Below are 27,909 nucleotides of genomic sequence, written 5' to 3'. Positions count from 1 at the left end.
GTACAAAGTGTTCAGGCTCAAGCGCTCCGGATATTTCTAGGCCTGCCTCGGAGTGCATCAACAGTGGCTACGGTAGCAATAGCTAGAGATCACCTTGTCAAGACCCACATTGAAACTGAAGTGCTCAGGCCCCATATAAGGCATCTAGCCAGGACTCCTCATTACCACTTAGCCTCTCTACCAGCGGACAGACTATGCACATCTTTCAGCCAAACGATTACCGCACATGATGAATCATTGCCAGTTTGTTTCACTCCGGCTGCGAGACCTTCGATTCCTCCATTGTGCCTGGCTCAGCCAAAAATCAACCTCACAATACCTGGCATCACGAAAAAAGCTGATCTATCATCACCAGCCCTTAACCAGCTCACGCTAGTATTTTAGTACGAGAACTACCGTGACTCTACACATATCTGCACTGATGGATCTGTCTTGCCAAACAGCTCCGCGGCGGCAATCGTGATACCAGCGACAGTCACAACAATCAAATTTAAGACGACTCACGCGACAACGTCGACGGCAGCAGAGCTCGCAGCGCTTTTTACTGTCATTCACTACACTGGTAATGAACAGCCACACAAGTGGACGACATTCGGCGATTCTAAGGCGGCCACTGCAGTCTCTACTGTCACCCTTACGACGCGGACCACACGAACAGCTAATATTTCGCATTACAGAGACGTCGCACCATATAAGTGATGCAGGCCATAAAATAACTTTCCAATGGCTTCCAAGTCACTGTGGGATTATCGGCAATGAACGGGTCGATCAAGCTGCCCGTTCAGCCCATTCTGAGGGGCACCACGTAGCAATTCCACTTTCTAGAACTGACGCAGCACGGAAGCTCCGCCTGCTTGCTCGGCAGTACACCATGTCACAATGGAATGACCCCCTTTTAAGAAATTCTCGACTGTACTCCCCTGATCCAACATTAAGTCTTCGAGCGCCATCATAGCTTCGCCGTGGAGACGCCACGCTTTTGCATCGACTGTGGTTGGGCGTTTTCTTTACCAAAGCGTGTACGTTCCGCATAGGGATGACCGACACCCCAACCTGTGACCACTGCGGCCCTGAAGAATCTATTGACCATATCTTGTGCGCCAGCCCGCAGTACAGTCCACAGAGGGAATGCCTTCGCCACGAACTTGACCAATTGGACGACCAACCGCTATCGGAAAAAAGAATTCTACACCATCGAAGAGACCTAACGTCACAGAAGAAGGCGTGCAAGCGCTATTGCGCTTTTTGCGATCTACCGGCCTTTGTGAACGTCTTTAACTTGAACGCCTTTTGTGTGTGTGTGTGTGTCTCCATGTGTGCGTGTTCTTTGTGCTTTTTTTTAGCGTTTTCCTATCTGTCATTTTTCTAACCCCTATCTCGCATCCCCAGTGTAGGGTAGCAAACCGGAAACTGATATCATGGTTAACCTCCCTACCTTTCCTCTTCATTTCTCTCTTTCTTGTAATTGAGATTTTGAGTTCGATGCTGAAGAATGGTCTTATAGTACAGCCGACTGTGGCGGCCTTACATACAGGTTGTTTTTTTTAGACAATAAAGATTCTTTATAAAAAGTAGTAACTGCAGCGAACATGGTGCGAGGCGTACGTACTTTGCCGCTAATAACGTGAACTTCAGAAGACTAATTAACACACATGCATTCATTAACATATTTATTAGTACCTTGGGGAAGTTGTCTACATACTACTTCGGAGGCAGTGCCATTTTAATGGACGCCAATCTTTCAAAAATCTTTAACATCACACCTAATTCTAGGTATTCATCATCAAATTCCAAAGCTAAATCCAGGCAATATCGTGACTAAGCGTGTCCCACTGCGCGTCAGATGGCAACGACCCGCAAAGACGTGTGTGGCGAAGCATGCTGCAGCAAATCCCGACCCTACACGCAGGCTGGCCAAAGAAAGTGCGCCATGTACCAGTAGTTGCCGCGACTGGCCGTTGGGTTTTAGAAAATGGAAAAATTCCTTCACATTGGAAAATGCCACGTGTGGTTCCCGTATATAAAAAAGGTGATTGATTGTCAGTTTCAAATTATCGGCCTGTTTTCATAACATGCAGTTGCTGTAAGATGTTGGAGCATATTGTAGCCGGTTGCCTGCGAAGGTTCCTGAGCGATCATAATCTTTTGTCCGATAATCAGCACGGATTTAGGCAGGGGTTATCCTCAGTTACTCAGACTGTTTTGTCTGTACACGAATTTGCGCGGGTGCTTGATATGACCGGGCAAACGGACGTGGTTTTCTTTGTTTTCAGCAAGGCCTTTGATAAGGTGCCACATGGCAAACTTCTCGATAAGATGGAATGTATGGGTATGCCATTTTTTATCATTTGATGGATTCAAGCCTACCTTACAGACAGACGGCAATATGTGGAAATTAATAAGACCGCTTCTAGTGTTGTTAATGTTCACTCAGGAATTCTTCAGAGAAGTGTGCTTGGACCTTTGTTGTATTTAATATATGTAAATGATTTATATACGGTTGTTCCTGAAGATGTCTCTGTTAAGTTATTCGCAGACGACTGTGTTGTGTTTAAACGAATTTCATCTGAACATGACCACAGCTCTGTACAAAAAGCAGTTTTTGCCATTGAAGAATGGTGTCTGAAATGGGCTATGGAACTTAATAGTGAAAAAACTGTTCTCTTACGTATAACTAGGAAAAAAAGTCTCCCAGTTTGCTTCTTTACTTTCTTCGCGGCAACATGATTTTGGAAGTTGAGAAATATAAATATTTCGGTGTAACGCTTGACAATAAGTTAAAATGGTCGGCTGACATTACTAATATTTGTACAGCTGCATTACGAAAGCTATGGGTTTTGCGAAGAAAGCTAAAAACTGCCCCAGCACACATAAGAAAATTGGCTTACGAAACATGTGTGTGATCTTTACTTGAATGTGCTTCAGTAGTGTGGACGTCACGCTAGTGAAGACGTCGGCTAGGAGAATGGATCAGCCGCCGATCCACAACCAGACGCCCTTTTCGCGAACCAACGACGCGCGAAAGAGAAGGGATCAGCTGCCTACGATCCCCAGCACCCGCGGGTTGCCTCCATTGGAGGCAAGCTGGGAAAAACATCGTTCTGGGAAAGTGGGTGCCGCCGCCAAGCACCGTGGCACTCAGTGCATGCCACGTGACGTTGACGTGAGCAAGATCCCGCCTGCTATTTTAGTGGGCCTATTTAAAGGGCCCCGCAATTTACCTTTTCACTTCATTCTCTTCTTCTCATCTTTCACCAACCATTGAATAAACCGCGCAAGTTTAACACTATTAGTCATCTCCGTCCCTGCCTGATCGCCATGGTCTACCGGACGCCTGCAGCCTGCCGACAGCGCCACGCTACTCAATAGTAACGCCGGTCGAGATGCGAGAAACAGGCGTCGCAACAACTGTCGGCAGCGGTGGGGTACGCTACCCTGGAGAACGCAACGGCGGGGAACGAACCGCCCTTTGAATCTATGCGCATGCTCCGCGTTTCCAAATCTCGTCAGCAGTTAGCACTCCGCGGACCGCCGGCCACGCGCTCGCATGTTCCCAAGAGTGGACCGTAATGTACATACGCAGTCTTATTCTGATGTTAGACGGTGTTTTCTTTTCTTGGTTTTATGAAAGATGGCGACCAAATGGGCCCATTGACCACTCTAAACAAGCCTCATTCAAGCTTTACGAGTTCCAAGGGACGAAAACCTAATTTTTTGTTTGGTCTCGTTTGGCACGACCTCTATACGATACATTAACACGTTTTATAGAATTTGTGTACCCGAAAATAGCCGTGTGAGTCCTTTGGATAATACTACTTTACAAAGCAAAGCGGCAATGCCGAAGCTCAAAGCTTATATGTATATATCATGCTGGCTTACCAAATGTAGTGATCACTGTGTTTAGCCACGCCATCGACTTCGTACAGGAGGTTAATATAAACATAGCAAAGCAGTTTAGTAAAGCAATGAAGGGGGCTAGTTGGTGAACGTTCATGGTTATATTGCGCTCAGTTTTACAAACACAATATTAAGGAAGGACAGGACGTGGACAGACGAAGCGCAATCCGTCCACGTCCTGTCCTTCCGTAATATCGTGTTTCTAAAGCTGAGCGCAATATAACCATGATAGCAAAGCAGACTGTAAATATGCAAGAACGATGCCGGTGGCTGACGCAAATATTCTATAAGCCTCTGTCGCGAGCGGGGAGACGCATTCTCGAATCCGTTGGATGCGGTCACCAGGAAATCATGGAGCGGCGTGACCCTATCACCCATGGTCCGAGATACGTTCAAGGTAGATACCATGCCACGTAACGTCCACCCTCAATACAATTTAGGGCGCCGGGCTACCCGGCGCTCGTTCCCTGTTAAAAGTGGCTGCGGCCACTCCGAACCTTACATGTCTCGTTGTCGTCGCGATAGAACTAACTGCCAGCCGTCCGTCGCCTGGTTGTGGCGATCAGGCGACGGACGGCTGGCAGTTAGTTCTATCGCGACGACAACGACATGAAAAAGGCTTCCAACAACAAGAATAACATAAACGGACAGCCATCAGCAGGCGGCACGAAAGGAGACGGGCAAATCGGTCATCGCAACATGCGCCCGAGGCAGGGGAAGCCTCGGCCACCATTACCGAAGAATGACATCAAGATAATACTGAAGCCCCACAAGGGACTAATGTTCAAGGAATATCTGTGAGCAGAAATACCACAAGCGATTATTCGGGATACCGGGACAATAATCACAGGAAACGAACCGAACCAGCAAAAAATCACCGGAGAGGATTTCACACTGCGAATCCGAGAGGGAACGAATATCATCATCGTCTCCACACCTTCACTGGAAGTGGCGGACGTCATTCGTCGAATCACGTGCATGGAGCTGCGAGGTAAGCGACACCCGTTCAACGTGTACGTAGCGGATCCAGACGATAGCTACAAAGGGGTCGTGCACGTATTCCCAGCACACACGGAATCAGCAGATCTCCAGCAACACCTGCGAGTCAGGACGCAAGAAGTCACCATCGAAAGAGCCCGAATGCTAGGAAGCTCAAATACCGCTCTCCTCACCTTCTCGGGAGGCACGCGCCCCAAATGCGTGTACTACATTGGAGTAGAGATGCGGTGTACGGAGTGCAGGCCAACAATCCAAATGTGCCTGGAGTGCATGCAATAAGGACAGCGCTCGGACGTTTGCCCGAACGCCAAGAACATATGCCGTGGCTGCGGACTCGAAAATCCACCCCCACAAGGACACGAATGTGAAGTGAAGTGCGCCGTGTGCAGGGCGGCGGGGCACGAGACGCGTCGCGCCCGAACACGCTGATTGCCGCCGAGCGCGTGAAGATGACTCGCCAGTCTCGATCGCGAGAGCGGTCGGGACAGAACACCAAAAAGGCACCGGGGCGCTGGTTCGAGTCGACGGAAGAGGAGGACTTCTACCGGTACCGATCGAGATCCAGATCTGCACACGGAAGCAGAGCGAAGAGCAATACCCCCTCGAGGGACCCCTCCAGCTCCAGGGCTTCGCAGCGGTCGAATTCGCCACTGCCGAAAAAACAGCAGGTGAGCTGGGCGAGGGTTGTTTTTCCCACTGCTCAAAAACAGAATAATGATTAAAATGATAAACGTATTCAGAAATTGGAAAAGGAAAATGCGCGACTAAGAGAACAGCACTCAGGAGAAAAACACAAACGACAATCACTTGAGAAAAAAATGTCAGAGTTAGAGGCGCGCTTCAATAGCACAATACAACAGCTGGAAACGCAGCGTCAGTCTGAAGAAATAGCCAAAGCGAAAGCGGCGGCAGATATAAACTCCGTCTCCGCGCAGTCTCCGACAACCCAAATTTCAAATAACGCAAAGATAACGGCAGCGCAGATCCAGACAATGATCGCGGAAAACTTGAAAATATTTATGCATGAAATGATGACGTTAGTTACCCAAAGGTTAACGGAATTTCAAGAAATATGCACGAACGACTTCGAGAAACACAAGGCATTCGTGGCGGAACAGCTTAAGGCAGTCTCGAAGGCTGATCCCACCAAAAAACGCGCAATTGCGATAGGAGCGGGTTCAGCAAAAACTAAAATACGCCACAGAATCCGACGGCTCGGACACGGAAACGTCACGGGCTTAAAATAAGAGTGGGCAACATGGCTAATCACGCTAAGAAATCACAACGAATACAATATTCAGAACAATTAGAGATATGGCAATGCAACTGCCGCTCCTTCTCCAGGAAAGCGGCAGTGTTCCACCAGTTTATCAAAAACACAGGAATCGCTCCGGACGTGATATGTCTGCAGGAGGTCGGGGCCCAAGCCGGCCAAACTGCAGGGATACTACATTCTGAGCGATTCTCAAAATTCGAAGGTCGCCACGCTGCTGAGCAAGTCGATAAACGCTCAATTATTAACACTTCCGCAAGCTGAGGGAGAGAGAGATAAAACTTTATTATGTCCTTGATTGGTTTAAGGGGTGGCGGGGGTCGGGAGACTAACCCCCAATCCCCCCCTTCCTCAGACGGCGGCCAGTCCTTGCTTTCTGGCGGCGTCTTCGGCCATCCGGACGGCCCAGAGCTGCTCCTCTGGGTCCAAGCTCAGCAGCAATGTCTCTCACTGCTCGGCCGTACTAATGATGCGTGTGTTAGTGCGGGAGGTGTTGATGGGTGAGGCTTTGGGGCATTGCCAGATAATATGATCGAGATCAGCGCGGGCCTTGCACGCTTTGCAGAGTGGGGAGTATGCATCGTGGTACATGCGGTTGTATAGCACGGGGTTCGGAAAAGTTCGTGTCTGAAGGAGTCGCCAAGTGGTGGATTGAGACTTATTCAGTGTTTTGTGTGCTGGGAGTAGCGTAACTGCGCTCTGCGGTAGTGCAGGAGAATTTCTCTGAACGTAGTCATTCGGTCCCGCGCGTGACCGCGATGCAGAACAGAGGGCTGGTCGGGATCGGAAGACGCCGGTGAAGGATGATGCGCCCGGTGTGCGAGAGCTCGGGCGGCATCGTGGGTGGCTTTGTTTCCAGCCAGACCCGAGTGACCAGGGGCCCAGATGATCTGCACGCGGCGTTGCCTTGGGGGAGGAGTGCCAGAGAGAATCTTCTGCGCTTGGTGCTATCAGTCCTCTTGCGTAGTTACGAATGGCCGTTTTTGAATCGCTGATGATGTAGTGTACATTGGTAGCTGCGCAGGCCAAAGCGATGGCCGTTTCTTCTCCTACTTCGGGTTGCGTGGCGAATATTGATGCCGCCGCAGAGAGGCGGTACTGCGAACCCGCGACTGCGACGACCGCCATGGCATTTTGGTTGGGGTACTCTGCTGCGTCCACGTAGGTTACGTCAGCGGCTTGGTCCTAGCGCTTTTGTAGTTGTTTAGCTCTTTCTGCACGTCGCTCCGAATTGTGTTCAGGGTGCATATTGCGAGGTATGGGCGGGATAACTAGCTGAGCACGAATGTTTGGAGGGATGGGTACTTTTGGTCCGAATTGGGTGGTGTAGGTTATGCCTAGGGTGCCTAGAATGTGCCTGCCCGTGGTGGAATTGGCGAGTCGTTCGTATTGGCTAATACGGTGCGCTTCAATAAGCTCGTCTATGGTGTTATGAATGCCGAGGGCATCCAGTTTCTCGTTAGATGCGGTGATGGGAAGATGTAGGGCTTGTTTATAGGCCCTCTTGATCATGGTATTGAGTTTGAGCTTGTCAGTTGCATTGAGGCTAAGGTACGGGGCGACATAGGTGATTCTGCTCAGGGCGTAGGCGGTTACCAGGCGTATAAGGTTGCTTTCTTTCATGCCGTGATGTCGATTTCCGATGCGTGCAATGAGGCGAGTGGTTTGGTGTACATGTTTATCTAATTGCTTGAGTATCTCCGTGTTTCTGCCGTTCTGTTGGATGCGTAAGCCAAGGATACGAATGCTAGGTACTGTAGGTATGCGTTGCTGGTGCACGTGGAGTTCTATCTCGGGTGGGTGAGGGTCTGGACGTCGACCTCCCCAATTAGGCTTGTACAAAAGGAGCTCCGATTTCTGTGGGGAATACGCCAGGCCGCGCGGTTCTACGTATGCAACGACCTCGTTGATGGCTTGCTACAGCGTGTCTTGGATGTTCCCGTCGCTGCCCCCGGTGACCCACAGGGTGATATCGTCTGCGTAGAGGCTATGCTTGAGGTTGGGTATGCGAGCTAATGCAGGCGGTAGTCCGAGCAAGGCCACGTTAAACAGAAAAGGGGATGGAACCGATCCTTGCGGCGTGCCTTTGCTACCGAAGTGAATAATTGGGGACTGCAGCCCTCCGATGGTAATGGTGGCCGTGCGACCTGTAAGAAAATTCTTCACCTAGTTCTATGTTCGATGTCCAACCTGGAGTTGTGCCAGTTGGTTCAGTATGGCCTCATGCGTGACGTTATCGAAGGCCTTGGTTAGGTCTAGCCCCAAGATGGCTCTGGTGTCCAGCCTGGAGATTTTGTCGCCATCGATAATTTGGTGCTTGAGCTGAAGCATGATATCTTGAGCAGAAAGTTTCGGGCAGAAGCCAACCATGGTATTGGGGAAGAAGTCGTTGTCGTTCATATGTCTGTGTAAGCGTGTGAGGATGACGTGTTCGAGGACCTTTCCGACACATGAAGTCAGGGAGATAGGGCGGAGGTTTTCGAGTAGGAGGAGCTTCCCGGGTTTGGGAATCATAATAATTTTGGATTCTTTCCATTGCGAGGGGAGGTTTCCAGTTTCCCAGTATGTGTTAAAATAAGCTGTGAGGGCTAGTATAGAATCCTCATCTAGGTTGCGAAGCATTTTATTAGTAATGCCATCAGGTCCCGGGGCTGAGTTAGGGCGAAGTGCGAGGATGGCTTCACGTACTTCTGCTGCTTGTATGGGCGCGTCCAGGTGGTCGTTAGCGGTGCCTGTGTAAGCTGGAGCGGGTGTAGTAGGTTGAGGTCCTATGTATCGGTCTACCAATTCTTGAAGAACTTGTGCGTCCGTGCCCGGATGGGTGTGAATAATTTTTTGCAAGTTGTGCTGTTGTGTGTTCTTGCTGTTGGCCGGATCGAGGAGGCAACGGAGGATATTCCACGTTTTGGGCAGGTTTGGTTGCCGCTCCATGCTGCCGCATGTGCTGTGCCAATTTTGACGAGTAAGTTGTTGTGCATAGTCTTCGATGTGAAGGGTGAGAGTACTAATACGTTTCCTGAGCGTTCGGTTGAGCTTGTTGTGTTTGTATCTGCGTTGCAGACTGGCGAGGGCTTCCCACATATGCAGTAACTTGCTATCTGCCTCCTGCAGATTGGCTTCCTCAGGCACCAATTTAGTGGCTTTGCTCGTGTCCTGCAGCAAGGATGCGACCCAATCTTCGAAAGGGGGTTGGGTACCCGAGGTGAGGGCTCTGGCCTGCCGGAAAGCGTCCCAGTTTGTTATGCGGAGTTGACGGCCCTTAGGCTTTCGCGGGCCCGCTCTAGCTGTTGTTTGGATTAAATAGTGGTCGCTGCCCAAGTTGTCTTCTGTGTTGATCCAGTCTGCTTGTGGAATTCGTTTTGCGAATGTCAAGTCCGGAGTAGTGTCTCTGCTAACGCTGTTTCCCATACGAGTGGGAAAAGTTGGATCCGTGACAAGAGTAAGACCTAGATTCTGTCCGTCAAGCCATAGTTGTCTTCCCTTTCGGCGGTCCATTGGGTATCCCCATGCCACCGTAGGGGCGTTTAGGTCCCCTACGATGAGCAGGGGGGCTCCCCTAGCTACTTGATCTGCTTTGGTGAAAAGTCGTAGAAACCTATGTTGTTCTTTGGGGCTGCTGTACACATTGAGGATGAAGAGGCTCTCTTGCTTGCGCTTTGCAGACGGGATGATCTCCAGAAAAATGTAGGCTGCTGTATCAATGCCTGTGTGATGCTGTATAACCGGAATGTTTCGTTTAACTAGTGTGGTTACATTGGGTCTGCGGTTATCATCACAAACTGCGGTGTATGCCGCGTATCCCGACAGCTTAGCCGCTTCTCCGGTCTCTTGTAATGCAATAACATAGGGGGAAGTATGTGGTGCGAGAGAGGTAATGTATTGCTCTAAGTGTGCTCGTTTTCGCCGGAAGCCCCGGCAGTTCCGCTGCCAAATGCAGTAGGTAGCACGTTCTGGATTATTCTGGATTACTCGCAGCCATCTTTGTCGGGACGCGAGTAGGGCTTCTTTAGGGGACCTGCTCTGGGACGGAGTAGGGTGTTTTCCAATTCTGTCAAACGGGTGTTGTTAATTTAAGCCAGAGTCGCGACCATGTCTTGAAGTCCTTTGCGCGTGTCGTCCATGTTTTCCTGTCGCTGTTGTTCTCTTGCCGCAAAGGCTTGCTCAATTCTGGGCAGCAGTAGCGTTTCTAGTTTCGCCGTAAAGAGGTTGTCCATTGCGCGTTCGAGAGCCTTTGCAATGGAGGCGTCGAGCAATGTGGCAACCTTACAGTCTAATGCTTCGTTGAGGTTGCGTTCTATCCGCTGTTGCAGCTCAGTGAGGGCCTCACAGTTGACATTTCCTTCTGAAGTGTATGCTGGTGTTGTCGCTTTTGAGATTGGTTCGAGAGCTTTGCGTTTGTGCGAGGTTGGTTGTTGGGTGGTTTGCGGGCAATCTATTAGAGGGACAGGAAGAATGTCTGCATTTGATGGTAAGTGTTTGGGTTGTGTGTCTGCAAGTTGTGATTTGAGCTTAGCGTTTTCTGTTTTGAGTTCTTGTATTTCAGCACGTAAGGATCGGAGCTCCTGCATGAAGCTGTGCGTGGTAGCGTCACTAACTGTGTTCACCGGGGTTGCTATAGGTTGTGTGGTGTGACCTGTGTGGGAGACAATGCTGGCCCAACTTACCTTGGGGGGTGCATCTTGGACTTTAACTGTGGTCGTTCTAAGGCTTGCGGTTCCTTGCTGCTGTGGCGGTGTTGAATCCGGTCGGCTCCGGGAGTGACTGCGTCCTTGTGACTGACCGCGACCTCGGGAGCGGCTGCGTCCACGAGACCGACTGCGTCCTCGTGGATTGCTGCATTCGGGAACCTGCGGTTGTGGTGTTGACTTCGGTGTTGGCAGAGCTGAGTCTCCATTTGCAGAAGTCGATGGCCCCGTCTCCTGGTCAGCTCCTTGCTGTCCCAGTCGTAGGCGTTCCCATCGTCGTTGGAGTAGGAGGTGTGGTGTCTGGAAGCGGCGATGGCAGGACTTATCACCAGTCGGGTGGTCTCTGCCGCAGAGCGCGCAGCAAGGGTGACAGGGGTGATCAGCCGGCGGGTTTACTGTGTCACAGCTCTTGCATTTCTTCTGGGTTGGAGTGGGGCACACATCGGCCCTGTGGCCGACGGTCCCGCAGATGTCGCAGACCTCGATGCGCTTCTTATGTAGATAGCATTTGTATTCTGCTCCACGGTAGTAGACATGGTACGGCACTTGCTTTCCGTCGAATACGATGAGTACTGAATTAGTATTGCCCATGCGTCGGGCCTGCAGAATCGTAGGGTTCTTCTTGTAAACGAGACTGTTGGTAATGTCTTCTTCCGTGTCATATGAAGGGATGTTATGTATGACTCCTTTGGCTGTGTCCTCCGGCGGTGTGACGTATGCTGCGGCAGCGTAGCGGACTGCTCCGATGGGGAGACTGCGGATGCGGCAGTATTTTTCGGCGTTAGACATGATTGGTGTGCTAACTAGAATGACGTTATTATCTGTGCATGAGCGGTAAATGTCGTCATCTGCTTCTTTGGTTGTAATGCCCGTGATCTTTAGTATTGAGTCGCGTATCTGGGCGCCTCCTAGTTTGGACACGTTGAAACCGTCTCTTGGGCGTATGACGATCTTGATATCGTTCTTCGGAAGTCGTGGTTGCCGTGGTGCGCGTGGGCGTAGTGCGGACTGCTCGGTACTCTCGGTGCGTGCGCTTGCTGTTGCACGGAGGGATCCGTGTATGAGTAGGGATGATGCCTGCGTAGTCTGTCGTTGCTTACGGTGGCTGACAAGCCACCCTGCTTCAACCGTAACTTCTTCGGGGGCTATTTCCTTGCCTTCAACCTCTACTACCTCCACAATGAGGGGAGCGGCTGCGCTTACTTGCTCTCACGGGGATGCGGGTCGTTGGGCGAAGTCCTCGGGAGCCGGGACTGCGACAGGGACGCCGCGCACCTTCGTAGCTGCGGCGCACCTGTTTCTGGGCCAGACGGAGCAGCTGAAGATCTTGTTAGGGTTAGCAATCTTGTGGTCGTAGAAACCCTTGTCCTGGGCCCCTGGCGTCGGGACTGGCCTTGATCGGTAGCGGACCACTTCCGGAAGCAAAGGGGACGACCTACCCCACATTCTCTCAGCAAAAAAAAAAGATTTAGCGGGCACCAGGGATAAGGCGGTGATAGTGGGTGACTTTAATGCACCACACATACTATGGGGATACGCGAAAACGTCGCCCAAAGGGTTCCTACTCGAGCGCACCGCAACGGCCTTGGGCTTACGGGCAATCAATCAGATCGGCAAACCGACGCGCACGGGTAACAGCGTCAGCAGAGACACGGCGCCCGACCGTGCCTTTACAATTAACATCAGAGACGCACAATTGGTTTCCTTTGACGAAAACCTGGGAAGCGATCACGACATAATCCGAGTAGCGCTCTCCACGCGCAACATACGGAGAACAATATGAATGACTAAATTAACTGACTGGCCTCGTTATAGAGAACTCCAGAGAGCGCTGGAGGAGTCGGATGCAGCCCCGACCAACATGCGAGGATGGACTGAATTCCTTCGACGAGCACACGGGGACGCCACTAAAGCCATTGAGCGTACAGCGGAGGTGCCGGTGATAGACTCTCACTTGGTCAGCCTATGGGAAGAGAGGCGGAAACTGGCCAAGAGGTGGGAAAGACAGCGTCTAAACAAACACCTGAGACAACGCATCGCTCTCTTGGCAGAGCAAGCCCAAGGCCACGCCAACGAGCTCGCTAAAAACGAGTGGGCGACGTTCTGTGGAACCCTATCAGGAACAATGGGAACGCCCAATACGTGGCGAATACTACGAAGTATGCTAGACCCGATGAGCACGCGTACTGAGAATAACAAGAATCTCCAAATTATAGCAGACAACTTCGAGGGTACAGACCAAGATCTAGTCCATGCTCTTCAGAAAAAGTACATAGGACCCTCACCTGCCACGGGATCGTCGTACGCGAAGAGACAATACGCAGGGGAGGCGAACCCTAAATTAGACGAAGAAATAACGTACGCGGAAGTGTATGAGGCGGCACAATCCGTAGTTAAAAACTCGGCACCGGGCCCAGACTCGATCACAAATGCAATGATTCGAAACATGGATTCGGCAGCCCTAGCGAAAATAACAAAGATTTTCAATAGCGAGTGCTGGGCCAAGGGAGACTTGCCCCCAAGAGTGGAAATTGGCTAAAATAATCATGATCCCCAAACCAAAAAAGAATTCCTCGATTGATACACTACGGCCGGTGTCGCTCACGTCCTGCCTGGGTAAGTTCTATGAAAGGGTTATCCATAGCAGATTGCAACGATACCTGGCAGAGCGGAGCTGGTTCCCGGACTCCATGATAGGATTTCTCACGGGTTTATCTTGCCAGGACGCGTTCCTCCTACTTAGAGAGGAAATTCTAACTAATATACCGTACGCCGACGAGAGATTAGTCCTAGCACTAGACCTCAAAGGAGCCTTCGACAACGTCTCTCACGCCGCAATATTAGAGGAACTCAAGCTCGCGAGTTATGGTGAGCGCACATACAATTACTTAAGAGCGTTTCTTTCCAACTGCGAGGCGAGCATCAGTATTGGCCAAATCACTTTGGATTTATTTAAAATGCCTGACAAAGGAACACCTCAAGGAGCTATATTATCTCCTCTTCTCTTCAACATGGCGATATGTCGCCTCGCGCGCGATCTGGATCGGATACCCGACCCCTAGGTTACACGCTCTACGCGGACGACATGACGCTGTGGACGAGCAGAGGTTCACTAGGGGATAAGGAATATACGCTCCAAAGCGCAGTATTAGCGGTGGAGAAATTTTCTACGTGGAGTGGCCTGAAGTGCACACCCGAAAAATCTGAGGTCATCCGTATGCACGCAAAAGGCCACAAATCCAGGGGATCGATTAACATCGTGGTTGAGGGCCAATCAGTCCGAGAGGTACCCACGATGCGAGTCCTGGGTTTGTGGCTTCAGAGCGACGGGAGAGCATTACACACACTCAAGACCCTCAAATCCACAGCCCACAAGATAGCCCAAACGATACGTCGCGTGACGTATCGGAAAGTGGGAATGCGAGAAGACGATACCCTAAGGCTCGTACAGGCCTTAGTGGTTAGTCGAATCACGTATGGCTTACCGTACCAAATCCTGAACAGGGAGGAGGAAAAGCAGGCTAACACAATAATCCGAACCGTTTTCAAAGCTGCTCTGGGCCTGTCTAAGTGTACTTCAACGGAGCGCATGTTAGCTTTGGGAGTGCACAATACTTTCGACGAACTGAGGCAGGCCACCCTGATGCGACAGAGGGAGCGCCTCAGCTTCACAAAAGCTGGTAGGGCAATATTGGCTAGACTCAATATCCCAGCATACCCCATTTATCTCACAAAGCAGGCCGTACCTCTCCCTCCTTCGATGAGATCCAAAATTACAGTAGCCCCAATTCCAAAGAATGTGCATCCCGAGTACAACAAATAAAGACGCAAAGCACGCGCACCACACATTCAATCAGCGTACTCTAATAACCATAGGTACAACACGTACTACACGGACGCAGTTGTGTATGCAGAAGCAACCGGGCAGCGCTACCAAAGGAGGTACGCCCTGGCAGTCGTGAACGCGATCGGCCAACAGCAAATTACCGCGTTGGCCACGGCGGGATCCCCCACCTCGGCTGAAATATTAGCAGTGGCGATCGCACTCGCTCACGCGGAGCGTTCGCAAAAAGACTCGGTCGTGGTCACGGACTCCCAGGAGACATGTCGCATGTTTCTCAAGGCGCACGTGACTGCGTCTAGCCTCGCGATAATCCCCAACTCCTCCTTCAACTACCATCATCGCCTACCCTGGTGCCCGGGTCACGCGGGGGTACGGGGGAACGAACAGGCTAACGCGTTAGCTCGAGGGTTCACTAACCGAGCGACGGCGTCCTCTTCTAACCCCAACAACCCGCACTATCCCTCACAAGATTCCACAAATTTAAACGCCAAAGACATCCTTGCTCATCAGCGCGGAGTTCGCAGAAAATACCCGCAACTTAGCGGGGAAGAGGCCGCCAATTGGCGTAAAATACAGACCGCGGTATTCCCCCATTTAAAATTGCTAAACGCCATGTATCCCACTCGTTATAGGGCCAACTGTCCTTGGTGCGGTGGCATACATAGCCTAATACATATAACCTGGGAGTGCACTAAGCACCTTCATAGGCGAAATACCAGCAACAAAAATTGGAGGACGCTTAAGCTTCGCCTTCAAGAGTGGAACGCGAAAGCGTTCCCATCGACCCGCCAAGGGGTGTAAGACAATGCGCTACGGCGCAGGGATCACTTACGAGGCGCCCCGCATCGGACTTTGCGCCCACCTATCACACGGAGAGCGTCGAGCAACGCAGCGTTCGGCGCGGCAACGAAACGTGCGCCTGAGCAAACGGAACGAACCAAAGAACTCGGTGTCTCGGAGGGGGAAACGATCTACGCCAGCCAAACGTCGTGATCGGCACGGGCAGAGAGATAGATAGATAGTAATCGAAAGAAAGGAACGGCGCTTGATTCTGCAACCCGCGTGGGAGCACGGCGAAGCGTCTTCAGGGGAGAGGGAGTCGGGGCTGCGACGCGCCTGGCACCGGTCCGCGCACAGCACCAATGCGCGCATGGCACGCCACATGTCGGGGCAGCGCCGTACATTGAGAGGAGGGGGTCTTCTGTGTTCGCCGCAAGATGGCTCTGCGTGTGCGGTAAGCGCAGAAGAAATGTAGCGGAAACGTACTTCGCTACTCGTGTAAATGCGACTTCTGTAAGTTACATGCTCATAATTACCGATATACACCGCAGTATAACTTTCTACGGCAAATTTTTAAGGCAACACCGCGTTCACTAGAAGCGCGTTTGTACCGCTTTCAAGCATCGAACTCGTGGCTCAGTGGTAGCGTCTCCGTCTCACACTCCGGCGACCCTGGTTCGATTCCCACCCAACCCATCTTGGAAGTTGCTTTTGATTTGTGAAGTGCTTGCGGTGATTTATCGCTTCAAATATTTTCCATTGCAATAAAGTGTCTATTATTATTATTACATGCCTCGTTGACGCCGCCCAGTACGGGCGCTCTGATCACTATGCTGTAGTTTCGGTTGACTGCAATGGCACTCCTATTATTTCAGCATCCGTGCGGAAGGTTTCTGCAACAGTAGCCGAGCAGGTTGCTATAGCTATAACACTGAAAAACCCTCTACGTCCCAATATCATTACAGACTCCAGGTCTGCAGCCCGAGCGTTCGCCTCCGGCTCGATCTCAAACGAGGCGGCGGCCATTTTCGGTAACGAGGGCGCTGCTGGTTTTCGCCGTAATAGATAAAACTGTATGAGGTTGTGTGATCCCGTGTTTAAGGAGGACGTCTTGCATAGGAGCCGCGATGTAGTGATCGTCGGGGACTGGTGGGGATGACACGAAGTCAACGTAAGTCAGTGCCGAAGGTGGCAAGCGAACGAAGTCGACGGAACTGAGGCGACTGGGGTGTGGTTCAGCAAGATCCAGAACAGGCAGGTAAAGGCGGAGAGTACTGGCGGAACAATCGATGAGAGCGGAATGTGCGGAGAGGAAGTCTAAGCCGAGGATGATGCCGTGGGGACAGTGGACGATGACTGTGAATAGCACGATAGTGGAGCGATCGGCGAAGGAGACGCAGGCGGCACACATACCAATTCAGGGGGCTGTTCCGCCATCGGCGACACGGACAACAGGCGTCGTGGCGGGCGTGATTATTTTCCTCAGCTGGTTACGAAGGTCAGAGCTTATTACCGACAAATGAGCCCCAGTGTCTATAAGAGCAGATACAGAAACACCATCGAATGCAAGTCAAGAAGGTTTAGATGAGTGGGCAACGTCAGTAGAGGATTTGGCGGCGTAGGGAGCAATGCACCGTCACCTCGAGGCGCTGCATCGTCTAGTTTTCTGGCTGGGAGCGGCGTCCGAAGGGAGTCGGCGAATATGAGCGACGGGGCTAGGGGGAGCGAGATTGTCGTCGTTGGGGCGAAGGCGCACGAGAATAGGGGCTATTCGGCTCAGGAGAGTCAGTGGCGGCATTATCGGAGCCGGCGGGAGAGGGACGAGAAGGACCACCTGGGGGCGAGAGTAGGCAGTATAAGTAGACCGGGTCGGGGAACTCCAGCGACTGCAACAGTAACGTGAAATATGTCCGATTCAATGGCAGTGAAAACAAATGGGCTTGTCGCCAGCAGTGCGCCATTCAGATGGGTTGCGGAAACGTGGTGGGTAAGAAGATGCGGGACGGGGCGGAATCGAAGAAGCCGGGTGAGTATCAGGGCGATGGGCCGAGCAGATGGTGTGAATACCCATGTTGGCGAACTCCTGGCGGACAACTGCCTGGATCAGGGAAACCGTGACTGCAGGTGCGTTGGAGGGGCTGGAGTCGAAGGCAGCCGGATAGGCGGCCTTGATTTCACGCCGGACGATTCTGGTAACATCGCCAGTGTTGTTGGCACGAGGAGCGTCGGCACAGGAAGAAGTCGCTGGGGTGTTGGGCAGACGGGCAAACTGCTGGTCGATACGTCGGCTTTTAGCGAGTTCCAGGCGGAGGCACTCTTTTATAACTGCATCCACCGTCGCCACGTTGTTGAAAACGAGCAAGTTGAAGGTGTCATCGGCAATGCCTTTGAGGATGTGGGAAACCTTGTCTGATGGGTGGTAATGGCGGTGGTGATGTTAAAGCAGGCGGGGTTAGCCTGGCATACATAGCCGGCAATTGTTCCGCCTGATCCTCCTTCGAGTTGAGATCAGGGGTGTGTCACCAGGTGTCGATTAGCCCCCTGTCTCGCAGGAAGGCTATCAGCAGTCGTTGCGCTCTCTTCCTGAATGCCGCGGGCCCTCCGAGGAAAACAGCGTCTTCAAAGGTCCTGTGCGTAAGACCGCTCTTTTGTAGGTTGTCGACCATCGCTTGTTTTTTCTGTGTCAAACTGCAGGCATAGCCAAATGAAATGTTCGATGTCGCCAATGTCACCACAGAAAACACAGAGTGGGGAAGCGCGAAGCCCAGTCTTGAATAACCAAGCTGGGGTGTACGCGGAGTCGGTCCTGATGCGGTATAGAAGCGTCGCTTGTTCGCGTGTAAATCCATGAGTCACAGAGGATTCGTGTGGATTCTTGTGCATCTCTCTAAAGTGAAGGCGGATTGCACCCTTAGGGTTTTGAAGAGCTTTTGCTGCTTTCACTTTTGGGTCACATGTCAGTGCTAGGCGTGCAAGGGCGTCAGCTTCCTCGTTTCCATCAATTCCTACGTTTGATGGAATCCACTGAAACATTATGTTAAATCCTTTGCTCGTTAGGTCGTCAATCAGTGCCAGAGACTGCCTTGTAAATTTCTCGAGAGGTAGGCCCCGATGTAATCTCTGTAATGCTGACTTGGAACCCGTCAGCACCACGACATATCGAGCAGAAAAGGCCCGTAGTTTCCGCAAAGCCGCGGTGATTGCGGCGCTTTCTACTGTTGTAGAGGAAACTACGCGATCCAGTCGGCGAGACCATGACACATCAAGGGATGGTATGCAGAATGCCACTGCACAGCTATCTGTTTGTGCGCACACCGAACCGTCTGTGTACACTTGTAGATGGCTTTGAAACACAGTGCTCAAGTGGTCCAGCACAATAAACTTTGCTTCGGCAGTTGAAATGGTGCGTTTCGTCGGTAGGTGGGTACATTGAGGCTGCAGGTAACGTCCGAAAAAGACCATGGCGGGTCAAGGCGACTTCGTTTAGGCTATTCCAATCCTAAAAATCGGAAGGTGTTCAGCGCCGCATGGAAATGTGAGTGAGTTCTTGCTCTTAGCCGCCGGAGAAGCGCCGTGCCTGCGCGTGACTCGCTCAGCCTTAATAGCTGCGTCAGCAAGGCCTGAGATGCCAAGAGGCGGAGTGGAAGAGACTCTGCCTCATTAGTGACTTTCTTGTTTGAAGCCGCCGTTGAAACTCTCATCGCCAAGCGAAGTCCCTTTCTGTGCACTGCCTCCAAGCGCTCGAATTGACTCGATGACGGTGATATCAGAGGGAGCTTATAGAGAATGCGGCTTGTTATCAGTGCAGCGTTCAGTTTAAGCACGGATATAGGATTGTTTCCCCAACGTACACCTGCCAATCGACGAAGTGCGTTGGCTCTTTGCACTGATGCAGCCACAACACTTTCGACCGCACCACGCCATAGTATCTTGTTGTCGATGGTGACGCCCAGGAATCGAACATGAGTTGCACGAAGAATTGAATGCCCTCTGATATTCAGCGTCAGACGTGTTGACCTGCGTCTCACTCCCGGGAAAAGCATGAAGGCAGATTTTTCTGCTGATAAAGATAGGTCAAGCGTCGATAAGTGGCGATCGATAGTGCAGATTGCGGCCTGGGCTATCCGGGCCAAACGTTTGTGTTGGTACCCCGAGATCCAAATGCAGATGTCATCTGCGTAGATGGACATTTTGACTGCCGTCCGACCTACTTTCAGGGCATCTGGAAGGCTGGCCATGGCAATGTTAAAAAACAAGGGAGATAGGACACTTCCTTGTGGGACGCCGAGGGAAATTCGTCGCTTGTCACTCATTGAACTTCCGAGCTTAACTTGGACACATCGATCACTGAGAAATTCATGGACGAATCGAAGAGCATTTCCCGAGACGCCCATGGCTCGGAGTCCGTTGATGATGCCTGTATGAAGCACACAGTCTCATGCCTTGGCAACGTCCATAAAGACGGCGAGTGTCGAAAGGCCGTCTACGCGATGGTGCTCGATATGGCTTAATAGATCCAAGACATTCTCCTGGGCACTCAACCATGGACGAAATCCGGTCATACATGATGGCACTCTATTTCCTTGCTTAAGATACCATGTTAACCTCGTCCATATTAGTCTTTTCATCAACTTTGATACGCATGATGTTAGCGATACTGGCCGATATGAGGTGAGGTTCGCAGGATCCTTTCTGGACTTGAGCACTGGCACCACACATGCTGTCTTCCACGCTTCTGGGATGTCTCCTGTGCTCCAGACGTGATTAAATATGTCCAGAAGGGCTCGTTTTCGTTCATATGGCAGATTTGTCAGCATCTGATTGCTGATCGAATCGGGACCCACAGCACAGCGTCTTCTTAATTTGCTAAGCGCCAAATCCAACTCACGAAAGGTGAACGGCGTATCCATGGTATGGAATGCTTCAGACAATAGAGGGTTCGATACTCCTGCTGATCTGCCAGATGTGTATATGTCTGCAAAATCTTCTGCAAGGGTTTGCAAATCTTTTCCTTGCTTTAAAGCAAGTGCTTCGAATGGCCTGTGTAGGCGAATCTTTCCGGATAGGCTATTCATTACTCCCCATATCCTTGTCATGGGAGTAAACGCCGAGAAACTCTCACAGAAAGCAGCCCATTGAACTCGTCTTAACCTTTTTGTGTGACGACGGATGACAGCGTTTATCCTGTTGTATTCAGTTTTCGCAGATGGATTTCCCGTTTTTCTCATTAGTTTTCGATCCGCTCTTCTATGCGCTGCGCAGAGGTTCTTTAGTTTCAAATCAGGAGTAGGGAAACGATCTGGCAGTTTTAACATTGAGGTAGCCACTCTTTTGCTCCGCAGTATGTCTGCGAACAGCTCACCAGGGGATTCATCCAACGCTTCTCTGTATGTGTCCCAGCGTGTCACAGCACAGAATTGTCGCCCAGCAGTATGAAATCCGGTGATGTTGGTGAAGATAGGAAAGTGGTCACTGCCCATCCTGTCTGGGAACGTTGTTGACGATACGACAAGGTCTGTAGAATAGATCACGAGGTCTCTGGCACTCCATGAATCTGGTGGTCTGAAGAAAGTCGGTTTGCCATTGTTCGCGATACATAAGTCAGCAGCATCCGCGACTGCGACAAGTTCCTTGCCTCGGGAATCTGCAGTCTTATCTTCCCAAAGCGAATGATGCGCGTTAAAGTCGCCACAGATTATTCTAGGAGAGGGGCAACGAATGCAAAGGTCCTTTATAAGCGCCTCCATGGAGGCCTTCCTGCGCGAACTTATATACACCGACACCACACTGAGTTTTCGTTTTCCTAGGCACACTTGCACAGCGGCGACTTCCAAGAAGGTAGAACAAAGGTCTCGCACTGGTAAGGTGACGTGAAGTATTTCTCGCCTGATGTATATCATCGCACTTCCATTTGCAAATGACGGTATACTCGGATTTCCATGTCTGATGTACCCTGGAATCGTCCTTCCATTTCGGAGACCGGCCTCCGAGAGGGCTAGAATTGGTATAGGTATGTCTCGAAGGAAAAGGCTGAGTTCAGAAAGACGCTTTAGAATACCGGCGTAGTTCCATTGCGTTATTAAGGGCACTTTTGGACGGCGGAATGGACCAAGTGGGCGAGAAATTGCCATTATGCTACTGAGGGTATGTGGAAGTAGAGCAGAGTATTACTGACTCAAGAGCCAGCACTGCTTCCAGCATATCCTTTGTTCAACTAGCAGGCATCTTCGCGACGTGGGAACGTAGTGCCGTGAACAAAGCGCGTATCACATGCTGGCAGTTTTCCTGCTGACTGTTTCCAAGTGGTATTGAGGTCGATTTACTGCAGCCGCATAGGTGCGTTTTTCGGACTCTTTTCGAACAGATTTCTCAGCGGCTGTGACCGTTTGCGTTGGCTCAATAAGCTCGTTTATCGGTGTGAGATGCGGGAAATGAGATACGTACTCTGTTTCCAAACCAGTTAGTTGTGGCGCTGTGGACGTCTTGTTCGTGTTCGATGGTGCGCTTGCACTCTTTGGACCCAGAACAAACAACTTATTTCTTCGCTGAGCAGCTGTCCGCGCAGGACATCGACCGTAGCTAGCAGGATGGTGACCGCCGCAATTTGCACACACAAAGTTGTCTTTACTTGCTCACGTCTTAAAGTCATGAGGTCCCCCACAGCGCCTGCACCTCTGTTCCCCACGACAGTACTTAGCGATATGTCCGAAGCGCTGACACTTAAAACAGCGTGGTAGAGTCTCCACGTAGTCGACAAGCTCGTGTCTGGTGAAACCAAGGTTGATCTCCGGGCGTTCAGAATTTGGAGCAAATGTGAGAACCATCGAGTTAGTGCGCCTTCACTCCCATTCAGATGACGAGGTTTGGACCCAACGGATTATTCTTCTTGCATGGAAAACTACCTGAGGTCTCAGGTAGGTGAGCAGCTCTTCATCCGAGTACCATTTAGGGACTCCTCTAACAATGCACGTGTTTTTCATGTAACTGTGTGGGACACGGGTAGATATGACTATGCCGCCGATATTCTTGGTCTCTAGAAGGACGTTGGCTTGTCATTCTGTCTCTACATCTAAGAGCAATGCTCCCTGTGCTGTGAAGTGGCTCTTCACTGGTGCTCCACCGAGAATCGTTTCAAGCTTAGAATACAGGACAATAGGGTTTACTTGCCTTAAATCATCTCTTTCGCATGCTGCAGTGATTAACACAGGAATGCCCTCCGCCCTGTCTTTACGATGGCGCACAATTCGGAAACCACCCTCGTCCATGTCTAGGTCTGAAGGGTTCGCCACGTTGTCGTCCCCGATGATAGTTGACTCGTCTTCAGATTCATCAGTGTCTTGTCGCTTGCAGTCAGGCTGGCTTGTACAAACCAGCTGGCGTTTCTGAACCGGTGTCAGCCCTTGGGAGGTCATGGCGGGGTGCTCGTCGGTGCCAGCTTAGTTCCTTCTAGCACCCCGTGAGGCGGCGGGTGGCGCAGCACCCGTCGGTCTCCGATACGGAAGGTACCTTTTCGAGTCGACAGACGTCTTGAACCGTTCTGACCAGTAATATTACCAGAAAATAACGAAAATAACGATAAATGTAGGCAGAGCTACTCAGACAGGCTAGCAGCAGGTTCGTCGTCTTCTTCTTCCACCGTCGAAACCTTGTCTGACTCAGTCATGTGTGCGTCAACTTTGCGGCACAGAGCCAAGACGTCCTGAATGTACGTGACGTAGGGCTCTGTTGGCGTCTGCACACGGCCGGAAAGCGCCTTCTGCGCAGCAAGTTGGTGACGTAGGGGCTGCCGAACAAGTCTCGGAGATTTTGCTTAAGCGAATCCCAACTGGTGAGGTCATCTTCGTGCGTCCGAAACCAAACACGAGGTGTGCCACCGAGGTAGAAGACTACGTTGGCGAGCATGATAGCAGGGTCCCATCGGTTATTGCGGCTGACGTGTTCGTACAGGCTGATCCAGTCCTCGACGTCTTCCCCATCTTTGCCCGAGAATACGCCAGGATCACGGGGAGCGGGGCGAGTGATGTAGGTCGTCGAAGCGGCAGCACGTGTCGGAGCCGGCGGAGTTGAGTTGTCGTCGCCGGGAGCCATGAAGGAAGGCTCGACGTACCGTCCACTGCGAAGCTCCGTGACGAGATACAGGGAACGTCCACCTCCACCAGATATGTTACGTAGGAAGACGCAGAAGAAAAGCTATATATAAGTATATATTTACAAGGAAATACGCCGCACATGGCCAAGAGGCAACAGCCCGCGCTAGCGTGTACTCTTCACCCTGCTCGCTTCTTTGTCATCGCAAATACTGTTCCGTACCAATATGGAAATCAATGTGCACTCTGAGTTTGTTAACGCCAATGAGTTGGCCCATGACTGTGCGCGAGGTCTTACACACTGCTGCGGTTCCGGTGGACTCACGGGCGGCGACTTAGGACTGTACAGGGATTCACTTCTCACCTTTCATGAAATCTTAGCACATTATCAACTTGTTCGGCGGGCCTTTCGGCTACCAAATCCTAAACTTACTAGACCACAATCGTCGGCCTTTCGCATGCTCCACACAGGGTCACTCCCCTCCAGGGGCCGATTCAGTCACTTCGCGCCTAATGTAGAACCCCACTGTCCAGACTGTGGGGAGGCGTACTGCTCTTTATCTCATATGCTCTGGCAATACCCTGCGTTACGCAGCTTATCGCTTACCACTCTAAGCGACTGGGAGCCAGCCCTTAAGAGTGGCGACCCCTCAGAGCAACTACGGGCTGTCCGGTGGGCTTGCGACAGGGCGGAGGACCACGATCTTCCGACCCCGACGTGGGTGCGGCCCGCGACGGCTGCGGGGACTCCCTGAAAAGGGAGGTACCCCAACGCGGTTCCTCAGGACCATCAATAAAGTCTGTCTGTCTGTCTGTCTGTCTGTCTGTCTGTCTGTCTGTCTGTCTGTCTGTCTGTCTGTCTGTCTGTCTGTCTGTCTGTCTGTCTGTCTGTCTGTCTGTCTGTCTGTCTGTCTGTCTGTCTGTCTGTCTCTCTCTCTCTCTCTCTAACTATTGACGCTTAGATGTTTCAGGGTTCCATTGCATTGGTACTGCTCGAGCACTCTCATGTTTTTATTCACACGCCGAGCGATCGAAGAGTCAGAAGATTCTCTAATTCAGGCTGGCAATTCACAGACACCGCTACTCTTTGTCGATTGGAAACCGACACAGCCAAAATAGTTCACAACACATACACACACCACGGCTGATGATGCACGCCGCATGTTTGTGCATTCAAGATAACTTCCTCCACGTTGTGTTTACTGCTGTACCCAAAGGCTAAACAGTGATTTGCCGACGACCTAGTATGAAATGACGTTCCGGTAATTTCGAGGAGAACGAGCTAAAACCTCTGGAAATTGTTGTGTAGTACGCGACCGTAACGCATTCAGGTAGCGCCGCGCCGGCTCGCATAAGCCAGAGAAAAGTTTAGAGGACGCTTAACTTTCACCTTTGAGGGTGGAACGCGATAGCATTCAAAGATATCCGTGAGTGCTTCTCACGCTTCCCGGCAACTGCAGCTTATGTAAACGTAATGCTTATAAGGTGGGAAACGCTGGCGGCGAGCGTTATGCATGAAGGCGAGCTTTCTGGTAGAAACGCGGCCTCTTGCATGCGCCGCGATGGATGGATGGATGGATGTTATGAGCGTCCCCATTGGAACGGGGCGGTGGGTTGCGCCACCAAGCTCTTGCTATTATACTGCCTAATGTCCTACCTAGGTTACACAACAAAAAAGCAAAAAAAAAAAAACACACTATGAACTCCCACAAACAAATTTTCTGATCCCCTGTTGCGTACTGTGCTTTTGTACGTCTCCGTTCTTTGTCTTTTCCCTACTTTTATTCCACCAATCCTCCAATCGCCTCTTACCAATCCCTATTGCGGACATGTTTAGTTTTCCACTGCTCTTGCTGAACCCAAGGGCTTCAAGGAGGCCAGTGGTGCCTAAATCGACCGCTGGGTAGACGTCTTCACATTCTAATAAAACATGCTCCATAATTTCCTTAGCTTCACCGCAGCAAGCACATGCTTCTTCTTCCTTCTTATATTTCGCTTTATAGGTGCGTGTTCTAAGGCATCCCGATCTTGCTTCGAAAAGTAGTGACCTTCCCTTTGAGTTATCACAAACTGTTTCTTTCCTGATTTCGTTTTTCCCTTTTAAGTAGTCACTCATGGCAGGTTTATTTTCCATTGCCGCCAACCATGAGATTATTTCGGGCTCTCTGACTTTCCGCTTGACGTTCTTCATTGCTGTGTTGCCCACCCTACAGGCCGCATACTTGCTGGTAAGCTTCCTAGTTCTTTTCCTCCACTGTGAATCAATGTTTTTCCTGTACAGATACCTGAACACTCTCCCAGCCCATTTACTTTCTTACATATTCCTTAGCCGTTCTTCATAATCAATTTTACTGCGAGCTTCCCTCACTTAACAACTAGTCCAGCCCATATCACGCTGCACAGCTTCGTTTGTAGTCTTCCCGTGAGCGCCCAATGCGAGGCGACCCACTGACCTTTGGTTCGCATCGAGTCCTGATTGTACCCCTGATTTAAAGCAAACAACCGCATTTCCAAAAGTAAGCCCTGGAACCATTACACCTTTCCACATACCCCGGAGCACCTCGTACCTATTGTATCCCCATAGCGCTCTGTGCTTCATTACGGCTGCATTTCTCTTCCCCTTCACTGTTATTGTTTCTTCCTGTGTTTCCATGTATATATATATATATATATATATATATATATATATATATATATATATATATATATATATATATATATATATATATATATATATATATATATACATACATAGATTGACACGTGTACTTATCTTTATCGGGCGACCACGTTTCGCCGCTTAACAAATGTAATCGCACAGCGAGGGACGCGCCTGCATGTATCCGACGTTTCTGGAAAGTTATCGATGCTTCTACCCGGCTGTCTGTTGTCGCCGAACCTTGTGTTATCTGATTCCATCGCGTAACCCGAATGGTGTAGAACATTGTGGAAGGCACGCGGGTCCGAACGATTAGCCTGGAACATTCGACGACTGCTCTATAAAAGCCGACGCGCTTGACCCGCTGATCAGATTTCCGACGATCGCCGACCGTGTTCGCCGCTATCGTTGTGCTATAAGTGTAGCCTGTTTTGTGGGCACAGGTTCGCCCAATAAAAGCTAGTTTTGTATTCCACCGTACTGCTTCTTTCTTCACCGTCACTACCACGTGACATCTGGTGGAGGTGCTTTTCGTTCATGTACGGGACGCACCCGACAAGCCGTGATCCCAGCCCAGACCGCAAACAGAACACCAACGTAGTCCCGGACCACCGAGCAAGCCGCCGTCTTCAACAGCTGCCCCCGGAGCACGGACTTCTACCTGAGAAGACCAAGAAGATTGTGGCCAAGGCAACCCCAATGGCAGCCCCAGCGTCCCCCATCGTGCTGCAGCAGCCCAGGGAACCACCGACGTTCCGCGGTTCCACATTTGAGGACCCGGAAACCTGGCTGGAAACGTATGAGAGGGTCGCTACTTTTAACAACTGGGCAAGCGGCGACAAGCTACGACATGTCTATTTCGCATTGGAGGACGCCGCCAAGACGTGGTTCGAGAATCGAGAAGCCACCTTGACGACGTGGGACCTCTTCCGAAGCGGCTTCCTGCAAACATTTCAAAGCGTCGTGCGAAAAGAGCGAGCCCAAGCTCTACTGGAGACAAGAGCGCAGCTCCCGAATGAGACGATCACGATCTTCACTGAGGAAATGAGCCGTCTGTTCCGCCACGCCGACCCCGAAATGTCCGAGGAGAAGAAAGTACGTCTACTGATGCGTGGTGAAAAGAGGAACTTTTCGCCGGTATGGTAAGAAGCCCACCGAAGACCGTCGACGAGTTTCTTCGTGAGGCGACGAGCATCGAGAAGACACTGGAATTGCGGAACCGGCAATTCGACCGACGCACCAAGCCAACAAGCTACTCCGGAATTCAATCACTGGCCACGGACGATCTATGCGATACCATCAGGGCCATTGTGCGCGAAGAACTGCGCAAGGTCTTGCCATCGTCGCAGCCTCAAGTGGCCTCGATCGCCGACATCGTGAAAGAAGAGGTGCACCGATCGCTAGGAGTTCCTGAACTGCAAGCACAATTACCGCAGCCCCAGCCAGAAGCGATGACATACACCGCCGTCGCAAGCCGTCCAGGTCCCCCTCCGCGACCACGCCAGGGCCCTGCAACGACGCAATTCCGTCGTCCACCGCCGCCGCCGCCAGCACACCCACCCGTCGCCCAGCGCACCTACGCGAGGAAGACGGACATTTGGCGCGCCCCCACCACCGCACGCTCTGCTACCACTGCGGCGAAGCCGGCCATGTGTACCGCCGATGCCCATACCGCGACCTGGGAT

General features: G+C 51.2%; 2 protein-coding genes across 3 annotated transcripts in view; one reads left to right on the top strand and one right to left on the bottom strand.

Annotated features, from left to right (window-relative positions):
* Positions 1 to 27,909, top strand: part of LOC142589525 (glucose dehydrogenase [FAD, quinone]-like) — a 124,740-nt gene that overhangs the window by 56,501 nt on the left and 40,330 nt on the right. The gene's annotated exons all lie outside the window — the stretch shown is intronic.
* Positions 4,975 to 12,300, bottom strand: LOC142590733 (uncharacterized). Its single transcript, XM_075703163.1, has 3 exons — positions 12,130 to 12,300; positions 10,834 to 12,027; positions 4,975 to 4,995 (listed from the first exon to the last, which is right to left on the bottom strand). Exons 1-3 carry the CDS (start codon positions 12,298 to 12,300, stop codon positions 4,975 to 4,977), a joined length of 1,386 nt encoding a protein of 461 aa, XP_075559278.1.

The sequence above is a fragment of the Dermacentor variabilis genome, chromosome 8 (assembly GCF_050947875.1).
Source record: "Dermacentor variabilis isolate Ectoservices chromosome 8, ASM5094787v1, whole genome shotgun sequence".
Taxonomy (NCBI): Eukaryota; Metazoa; Arthropoda; class Arachnida; order Ixodida; family Ixodidae; genus Dermacentor; species Dermacentor variabilis.
This window is presented reverse-complemented; position numbering and strand designations above follow the sequence as displayed.

Excerpts from the sequence above, each read along its gene's own strand:
- LOC142590733 (XM_075703163.1), bottom strand. The coding sequence starts at position 12,300 with ATGTGGGGTAGGTCGTCCCCTTTGCTTCCGGAAGTGGTCCGCTACCGA. Across the intron at positions 12,028-12,129 it reads GGTGCGCCGCAGCTACGAAG|GTAGTAGAGGTTGAAGGCAA; the intron begins GTGCGCGGCGTC and ends CTCATTGTGGAG. Across the intron at positions 4,996-10,833 it reads TCCAAGATGCACCCCCCAAG|GTGTTGCTGGAGATCTGCTG; the intron begins GTAAGTTGGGCC and ends CCTGACTCGCAG.